Source organism: Stylophora pistillata, chromosome 3 (assembly GCF_964205215.1).
Source record: "Stylophora pistillata chromosome 3, jaStyPist1.2, whole genome shotgun sequence".
NCBI lineage: Eukaryota > Metazoa > Cnidaria > Anthozoa > Scleractinia > Pocilloporidae > Stylophora > Stylophora pistillata.
Window position 1 is genome coordinate 46,904,582 of NC_142521.1, and position 10,245 is coordinate 46,914,826.

Below are 10,245 nucleotides of genomic sequence, written 5' to 3' on the forward strand. Positions count from 1 at the left end.
CAAAACGTTATTAAAAACTATGAACCAGCGAGTAGCAACACCCTCCCCTAAAACAATGCAGTAGAAAGAGCCAGTGCTCACCTTAGTGTCCTTCCCTTCATCTCCTTAGCAGAATTAAATCATTATTTGCTCCTGTTGTGTTTTCTCTTTCGAATTCCACCGAAAACATATTTCTACAAAGTCCCAAATTAACGAACTAAACTCAACAAGTTTGCCAGAATCATGGCCATTCTCGCTCGTCCCATGCTCCCTCCCAAGTCTTGGTACCAGATTACCTCTCATTTGCTGAAAGAAGATTAAACTGAGCTCGATACCAATCCGAGCTCGTTCAGAAATCGAGCTCGATATGAAACCAATACCGCGAGGCAAACCGAGCTCGATAAGAAACCGAGCTCGATTAGAACAGATGGAGTTTGTCGAGCTCGTCTTTTTGATCGAGCACGATATAGTTGGATCGAGCTCGAATAGAATTGACCGCATTTCGAGCTCGTTGATCCGAGGTTGGTTTGAACTGGTACTCGAATCGCTATTCGAGTACGGTGAACATACACCGAGCTCGGTTGCCCAGATACCAAATGTGATCCAGCAATCGTACTCGATTAGTAATCGAGCTCGACTTGTAGTTATCGAGCTCGATTATAAAACGTGGTTTGCTCATCGAGCAGGAATGGTAATCGAGTACGGCAAATGCATATCGAGCTCGGTTGCCCAGGAACAAAATGTGATCCAATCATTCTACTTACTTATTGTTTTTGTGTATGTTTAACAAATTGTAATCCAATCGCAAGGAACTTCTAAACAAGTCTGGAGTAATATGACTTTAAGTAAAGACCTCTAAGGGGCATAGGTTGTATAACAGCAGTATTTTTTTCTTGTCTTTCAGGACCAACAGGATGCATCTCAAAAATGAGTTTTTTGCAATTGGTGCTCTAAAGAAAGGGACACCTGGTGCACCATTTGAAGAAGATCTTCTGCTTTGTTTGGGTGTGGAGTCCATTGAATGTGTCACTTTCTTTAAACGTCTACAATTTGGGGATGCCATTTTTCACTCACAAATGTACAAGAGAGTTTCAAGAAGAAACAACTTCACCATTGCATATTGCCAGGGAGGGCACACAAGCTATGGCCAAATTGAAGTGTTCTTTTTGGTTGAGGAAACTTTCAGGATGACTTGTGGCGCAGTCATCGCTCCAATGCCCAAGTCTAGTGGAGTACTTTGTGAAAGGCATGAAGTATTGGGGAATGTTGTCAATCACATTGTTCCTCTCCACCAACCAAAGAAGAACAGATTTGACATTATCCCTTTAGAGGACATTATAGATGTGTGTCTGTACATTAAATTTTCAGATAGTGAGGTGGGATATGCTGCGCATTTTCCTAACCATTTTGAAAAGGACTGAACATTGTCTTGTATACATGTACATGCATTTTCTTTTGCAAATTTTAGACCAAAAATTGTCACTGGCCTGCCAATGTAAAGCGATGAACATCAACAATGATTGTATAAATTCAAATCACTGAATTTTTTTTGCATTCAAGCTTCGTCATCAGTCTTCAACACACAATTGGACGCATAAGGCCTTGCATTTAAGCTTACTGAAGCCTTATTACATTAAATTTTCGCACCACATTAATTTTGTGATTTTGAGGTTTATGCATTTCACAATTTTGCAAAAGGTTTTGTATTTTGAGTCACTTTTATTCTGTGTTTATCAGTGAGGTGATTTACCTCAATTTTGGCAATTTACTGTAAAAATTCTATGACCTAAATATAAGGATTGTTGTACAAATAAGTTTCAAAAACTATTATGTTATCAAGCTTCAGGTCCGTTGACACTCACATCTTCAAAGTTAACTTCACTTTTCATTTTCTTTTGGACTTGCAAACTGTAATTTAACTTATTCTTTCTTGATTTTTACCTAATGCATCACATAATTTTCACATCATGTTATGTACACAAAACTTGTTTTTCATGCCACTTAAACTTTTCAATATTTTAAAATTAATTGCCAAATTCGCAAAGTTTAGGCATTGCAAAGATTTCATGTAATAAGGAACATGTAGCTTGTTATTTTCCTACGTACAGTCTGCAAAGATTTCATTTAATATAAAGCCTTGAATCTTTGCTACCAAACTTAATTTTTCAAACATGAAAAACTTTTTTGAAAAAAGGCCTTCAGTTCATGGTGACAATGAGAAGGATTTATTATTCAACAAAGTATGATGCAGTATATGCATGTTGATATTGTTGTAAGTTTCATAAAACTCAAGTTAACACTTGAATTATGACATGTAACACAATGACAATGCATAGGTGAACAGAAACTTGAATGAAATTTTCATCTATTTTTATTAGGGAAGCATGTCAGAGTGTTGCAAAGTTATCTCTTGACTCATGTAAAATATTCTTAGACTTTTATGGTCATTTCAGTTAAAAAAAATGTAGCCTGTCAGAATAATTAATGGTTTTTGCTCTCTGTTTACAATAGAGGACATTATTGTCTCAGTCCAATTAATAAAATTGTCAATTACTCAATTTGTGGACATGTGTTTTCCCATTGCCATTATGAGCATAGATATGTCCCATAGATTTCCCATAGAACTACTGTCATGGGAGATCTTTGGGAAACAAGAGCTGAAATGGTTGAAATATGGAGAGTGAATGTCCCATAGAGATCCCATACAGTTTTCACAATGGGAAATCTATGGGGCATGATGAACACCTGTCAGCTGGTATGGGTAATCTATGGTATACTCTTCATAATGAATGTCCCATATCAATGCCATAGGTAAGGACAGTTGTGGGAATTCTTATTGGTATGGGATGTGTATGGGAACCTTATTCCCATAGGTTTCCCATAAAATAAGAAGCCTTCTATTTTCTTCCCATGCATGTCCCATAGTTAAAAATTTGGTAAAATTTGGCCCCATACCAATTCCATATACCCAGGTTACCTTCCCATACCATTCCCATCTATGGGTCAGATATGGTCCAAGCAGTCCCATACCATTCCCATACTTTTGCTTTGGTAAGGGTTGTAACAACAATATGTAATTCAGCCCTTTGACTGCTAAGTTTTTGAATAAAACCATCTATCCCATCTATCTATCTGTCTATATATCTATCTATCTATCTAGTCACAGGTTTTGGTGAAATAGCAGTTAAATTTCCTTGAAAAGCCAATAAAAATAGCTAGTTACCGGCCCTTAACAAGAACCCAGTTTTTTAAAACAAAATGATAAATCTCAATCTCATGTTGTAGTCAATGTGTAGTACAAAATTATATTTTTAACAAATTCAATACTTCTAAAAAGAATATTTCTGAACAGAAGATTAAAATCAATCCACTTTCTCAGGTAAGCCAGTTATCACAAATGCAGATGGTGAAGTTGACAGAGAGTTCATTGTGACTTGGTCAGAAGTACACAACGACCCTAAAAATCTCAGCCTCGAATATCGTATAGAATGGTGGGAAAGAACCAGTAAGGAATCCAAGACAGTTCCATGTAAAAAAAGAATCAGTGATGATACTCACTATAAGATTACTGGCTTAAAGTATGACTCAGTGTATGAAGTAAAACTCTTTACTGTCAGGGGATGGGGAGACATTGGGTCAGATATCAGAACATTTAAAACAAAGACTGGTAGGTACCTTTTATTAACATGTTATACTTCTGAAATACATTACAAAAGGTAGTGTTTGAAGTATAGTGTATGTACATGTAAGTGCATATACATTTAGAATTTGTAAGAAAAATTATTAACATTGATAATATTTTTCTAGGTCTACCTGGTAAACCAACCATCACAAATAAAGAAAGTGAAGTTGACAAGGAGTTCACTCTGAACTGGTCTCCATCAGAGGCAAACGGTAGTGATTTCCAGCCTTCAACCTACCGTCTAGAATGAAAAAAAAAACAACTTGGAATAGTATCTTCAGAAATGCCACAGTATGGTAACACTGGTGAAACTCACTTCAAGATTGCTGATCTTGAGTATAGCTCAGAGTATGAAGTGAAACTGTTTGCAGTCAACCAACAAGGAGACAGTGAGCCAGATGTCAGAACATTTAAGACAGACTGGTATGTACCTTGATTTAACATGTTGTGCATCAGATGATAGATGTTTTGAGTTGTGGTGATGGGTTTGTGGGAAATGCAGATAACTTCACAACCCTTCAATATCTACCTTGCCCACAAACCCACCACCACACTACATCAGTTTTTAACTAACGTTAAAGATAAGGACGAACCGAGGAACAGACAGGGTGCGATTTAGAAGATCAATTGCTCTAACTGGCAAGCCTCCTACACTGGAGAGACTGGCAGAAATCTGACAAGAGTGACTGAACACTGAGAGGTGACAAAGAAAGGTGATGTCAACAATCACATTGCTTAACATCATTGACTTACAAACCAGCATTAACTACTTTCAACTACCGACTCTGGTTTACTAACTTAGAAAAGACTTCCCTCAACAGCTGTCATCAACCACTGGCTCCATACAAATGACTTATTCACAACATTGACATTACAAACAAACCGAACAGAATGACCTAACTTTACCAATGGATTGAAACAGACCAACTATGCGTGACTTACACCACACAGTTGAGCCTTACAGCCAACAACATCATGGCAAACTCGCCAATCATTCCACTCAAACTCAACTAAGAACATTTTACTGACAACAACCATTCACTTGACTCTGATGATGACTTCCGCACAGGTTGTCAAAATGTCAGTCACCACCACCAACAACAGTCCTTCTCAGGATTACACTCGATCCTCTGGACGATCACGCTTCAGTTTCACCTCTTGCTACCTCTTGCTTATATACATGCTTGAGCTAATCTCAGGTTTTTTTAAACTGATTACTTTTAGATTAAGAGGTACTTGACATGTGTTTAAGATGTAGGAGTTATTATTAATTTTTGGTACTGTAGGTTTACCTGAAAAGCCAGTCATCACAAATAAAGAAGGCAAAGTTGACAAGGAGTTCATTCTGACCTGGGCACAACCAGAGGCTGACAGTAGTGATTTAAGCCCTACTTACCGTCTTGAACGGAGAGAGAAATTTCCAACAGGATTCTCAGAAAAGCAAGAGCATGGAAGCATTGTTCAAACTTACTTCAAGATTACAGGTCTAAAGTATGAATCAGAATATGAAGTGAAACTCTTTGCAGTCAACAAACAGGGAGAGAGCGAGCCAGATGTCAGTACATTTAAGACAAAGACTGGTATATATTTTTAAAGTACCTTTATTTGACATGTTGTGCATCAGATGGTAGATGTTTAAAGTTTACAACTTTAAAGAGGAAGAAACTTAACATAAGCCTGTTGCTAAGAGTGCAGAAAGGCTCATCATTTGTCAGAGGTTTTCTACAGAACTTTATGCCAGCTGTAGTGGCTCATTAAACATGAAAAAAAAAATATGAAGATCTGTCCGCTCCCAGTAGGTTACCTTTTAACACATAATTTTTTAAGTCCAGATTTTCTGAAGTAAAGAAAGTTTAGTAAAAACCACAATGAAAGAGATGCTTCCTTGCCATTTCAGTATATGTTGGGTAACAAGTACTCTTCAATGACTTGTATCATTCTGACCAGGACACTCAACTACATTGAAGAAAAAAAAGTTTAATAGTCTATAAAAGCCACTCCACAGTTGAATTGAGTACAACAACTTTTACAACAAAGACAGAATCTCTTTTGAGAACTATTTGCTGAAATTCATACATACGTGCCTTAAATATACAAAATAGGATATGGCATATCTGACAGCGATTTTTCTGAGAATCTTTTTTACAAATGTATATGCAGACATTACCATAGAGATGATAATCAAAAGGACTTAAAAAATCATGTTAAATTATACCATGTCACTTAAACTAATCTTTGGAAATTTCCATGCACATTTCTGGATCGATTATAACGTTACTGAACATCTTACATTTTACCATGTCAATGGAAGATCTATGGAAATTTCTATATACAAGTCAGGATCAATTATAACCTTACATCTTAAATTTTGCTGTGTTATGGAAGGTCTATGGAAATTTCCATGCACATGTCTAGATCGATTAGACCTGAACATGTTACATTATACCATCTTAATGGAAGGTCTATGGAAATTTCCATGCACATGTCTAGATCGATCATAGCTGAATATCTTACATTATACCATGTTAATGGAAGGTCTATGGAAATTTCCATGCAAATGTCTAGATCGATTATTACAGCTGAATATCTTATATTATACCATGTTAATGGAAGGTCTATGGAAATTTCCATATACATGTCAGGATCAATTATAACCGTACATCTTAAATTTTGCTGTGTTAATGGAAGGTCTATGGGAATTTCCATGCACATGTCTAGATGGATTAGAGCTGAACATCTTACATTATACCATCTTAATGAAAGGTCTATGAAAATTTCCATGCACATGTCTAGATGGATTAGAGCTGACTATCTTGCATTATACCATCTTAATGGAAGGTCTATGGAAATTTCCATGCACATGTCTAGATTGATTATAGCTGAACATCTTACATTTTACCATGTTAGTAAAAGGTCTATGGAAATTTCCATGCACATGTCTAGATCGATTACAGCTAAATATCTTACATTATACCATGTTAATGGAAGGTCTATGGAAATTTCCATGCAAATGTCTCGATCGATTATTACAGCTGAATATCTTATATTATACATGCTAATGGAAGGTCTATAGGCGGATTCATGCTGACGTCATTGTTTACATTTTTGCTCATTTGCATACGACTTTGTGTAAAGAAGGAAGCATGTTAGATACAAATTGACTTCACGCAGCTAAAGAGCTAGAAAACCTTGGTACATGGTGAAATTTTTAGGTCTTTGGGTGTAATATTCAAGGAGAAATAGTCCATCAAAAACTGCAAAATTTCTGGGTGGCAAAAGCACAAATGAGCTCATACATTCTATGTAAAATTTTGAGTTTTTAAACCCGTGTTGCACAAAAGCTATTCAAAGCATCAGGCTCATATTCATTGGCCAAGTTAATCGTACTTTGACCTTTCGATATTCAGAACTGATTTATTTTTAGCTCCATCAGAAACTGAATTGCCTATGCTAATGAGGCAAATATTGTAAACAAGGATTCCCCTATAGGAATTTCCGTGCACATGTCTAGATCGATTAGACCTGAACATCTTACATTTTACCATGTTAGTAGAAGGTCTATGGAAATTTCCATGCACATGTTTAGATCGATTACAGCTGAACATCTTTCATTGTACCATTTTAATTGAAGGTCTATGGGAATTTCCATGCACATGTCTAGATCAATTAGAGCTGAACATCTTACATTTTACCATGTTAGTAGAAGGTTTATGGAAATTTCCATGCACATGTCTAGATCGATTACAACTGAATATCTTACATTATACCATGTTAATGGAAGGTCTATGGGAATTTCCATGCACATGTCTAGATGGATTAGAGCTGAACATCTTACATTAAACCATCTTAATGAAAGGTCTATGAAAATTTCCATGCACATGTCTAGATGGATTAGAGCTGACTATCTTGCATTATACCATCTTAATGGAAGGTCCATGAAAATTTCCATGCACATGTCTAGATTGATTATAGCTGAACATCTTATATTTTACCATTCTACTGGAAGATCTATGGAAATTTCCATTCACAAGTGTGAATCGATTATAACCGAAAATCTTATATTTTAACAATCTTCTTTCCAATTTCTGACCTGAGCCATTGGAGCTCAAGCTTCTCTGTATCTGGAGTAACATAATCTGGGGGGACATCAACATTTATTTCTGCATCAGCCTGACATAAATAAAGAAAAGCAAGCTTAAAAAAACTGTAGCAAAAGCACTTACTCCAGAAATTTCATATTTGAAGGACATGAATCTGGCAGTAGAGAATGAAATGACCTCAACAATAAAAAGGCTTCTAGTTAGTAACTTACAGCTGTAATAACATCAAGCTGTAACAGAGATCAGTTTGATTTTTCTAATAGTACTTGTCATTGTTACTAATATTATTGTTATTTATAATTATTTTTATCATTATTGGTCTTGTATAATGCTAAGAATTAAAATGTAAGATCATCACACTCCAACTGAGCAAAACAGATATCTTCAGTGTATGAACAGCGTATAATTATTAATGGAAAGTATTGTTGAGATTTTTTGTTTTTATTTATTCTCATTGTACAGCAGATATTTCCACTTACTTTCACTACAGTTAACCACTGTTCTCAGTAGATCAGGGTTTACCAGTTTCCAGTTTTCCTGTTCAGTGTCACTCCACCTGTGAAATGGGCAACATCCACTCCTTCACAGCAAAAACATGCTCAACCTTGACAGCCTTTGGAGTTGGGGTGTAACAACTCTCAAAGGAGGTCATAAGCTCTATCAATTAACAAGAGAAAACATTTTAAGATACTGTATCGATCCATATTGTCAGGAGAGGATAAACATCAATCAACTGAAGGCTTAAAATATAACTACATGACCATCTCAATAGTTATACAAATCTAATCTGGGAATTGTTACATTTTTATAACAAATCCCGTAATTAGTTAACTATAGATTTTCTCTTAGTTAACTAATTAATATATATACTACTGTAAATAGCTCCTAGTCTATTTTCTTTTTTAGTACATGTCCCCAAATTAGTAAGGGATTTTTCCCTAGCTTAGGATGGCTCTTGACACTTTTAATAAAGTTTTACTACTACTATTACCTTTAGAGGTTCTAATGTCCTTTTTCACCAAAAATTCAGAAAGCCAGTGTAAGCTAGCAATTAAGCACCCCAGCAGTGAAACTTTGACTAAGTAATTGCCAGCATTAATAAGATGGTTCTGCAATGTAACTATTCTCAAAGAGAGTTTTCCTCTCAACTTAATTCAATGAAAATGAAACTCTCACCTGATTCTTACTTGTTAAACAGCTGGTCAACAGCTTCGCGAGTGTGTCCAAATTTAGTTTTACCCATAAAGACAAAAATTAGACTTGAAGGAATTTTTTGTTCATGAATCACGTTATAAAGGGATGATTACAAATTCGTTTTACTTAATTTAGTCTGATTTATGATTTAGACTATCTACGAGAAGAAACTTGTTGGTGCAACTAAAGGACAACATACGATGTACCAGTTGTACCTTTCATTTGGTTTGGCCAATCAAGTACGACTTACCTTGTTTACAGCAAGTTATTGCCCTGAAGATTCCTACGTGTAATGCACATCTCTGCAAGATCCACGGCTTCTAAGGTCTCTATGCATTTCTCAGAACAACATCCAGATTTTGTTGCCTTAAATATACAGAAACCCACAGAATTGATGAATATCTCGTAACTTATGAGTCGATATTAGCCTAAATCTCAGACGGTCTGAATCCACTTGCTCAAATATCCGTGAAAATCACGAGGGCGCCTTGGATCGTCAGAGAACCAGGCTAAATAATCGCCTTCGTGCCTTAATTTTGCAGTAAATGACTGTCACTCGTAAACAACAAAACAGTGAACGGCGGAAACAAATCACCCAAGCAGCCTCTTTTCCTTTCTCTACCAAAAACGACCAAAACGTTTACTCCTCCCACTTCTTCTGCTCTATATGGCATAACCAGCAATGAAATAATAGCGATTGATTGGGTTTTTTTTTAAGTCGTTATGCTGTTCGCTGTTTTCGTGTTTGAAATAGCCATTACAGAGTCCACTCTGTAATAGCTATTTCGAACCCAGTCTCTCTAACAAACGACCCTAAGGAATGCGTTACGATATGTCACTTCCTTATCTAATTACCACAATTATCGCTTTGGTTTGAAGAGCCTTTCCTTCTTTCAGAGAAGCAGCATGACACTTCTCGCGATCGCAACCTCCAGGTTTTTTCACTTTGCGAACTTTTCCTACGACAGATACGTGTCTCTTTGTTTACTAGGTTAGAAATCAAACAACAAACATATGAAATACATATATATGAACTGCGGTTATGAAACGTATATGTGCACGATCCTTCGCAGTAAAGCACTATTTAAGCAATAGTGAAAATCAAACCTGGAAAAAATTCAGGCCTGTACGGGATTCGAACCACTGACCTCTGCGATACTAGTGCAGCGCTCTACCAATTGAGCTAACAAGCCAACTGGGAGCAGGCCATCAAATTAATTCGACATAAACCCGTAGATGATAAATCAAACAACAAACATGTGAAATACATATATATGAACTGCGGTTATG

General features: G+C 36.2%; 2 protein-coding genes and 1 long non-coding RNA gene across 3 annotated transcripts; 2 read left to right on the plus strand and 1 right to left on the minus strand.

The window, feature by feature from the left end:
* The first annotated feature begins 379 nt into the window (after nt 1-379).
* Nucleotides 380-2,537, plus strand: LOC148736476 (uncharacterized). Its single transcript, XM_088755242.1, has one exon. The coding sequence runs from the start codon at nt 894-896 to the stop codon at nt 1,398-1,400; it is 507 nt and encodes a 168-aa protein (XP_088611368.1). The 5' UTR covers nt 380-893; the 3' UTR covers nt 1,401-2,537.
* Nucleotides 2,538-3,481: 944 nt separating this feature from the next.
* On the plus strand, nt 3,482-5,480 carry LOC148736477 (twitchin-like). Its single transcript, XM_088753824.1, has 3 exons — nt 3,482-3,646; nt 3,787-4,084; nt 4,948-5,480. Exons 2-3 carry the CDS (start codon nt 4,060-4,062, stop codon nt 5,253-5,255), a joined length of 333 nt encoding a protein of 110 aa, XP_088609950.1. The 5' UTR covers nt 3,482-3,646; nt 3,787-4,059; the 3' UTR covers nt 5,256-5,480.
* A 138-nt stretch (nt 5,481-5,618) lies between these two features.
* LOC148736478 (uncharacterized) lies at nt 5,619-9,745 on the minus strand. The gene is made up of 3 exons (XR_015998874.1): nt 9,206-9,745; nt 8,241-8,418; nt 5,619-7,831 (listed from the first exon to the last, which is right to left on the minus strand). It is a non-coding gene; the product is annotated as an uncharacterized LOC148736478 (long non-coding RNA).
* Between the last annotated feature and the right edge of the window lie 500 nt (nt 9,746-10,245).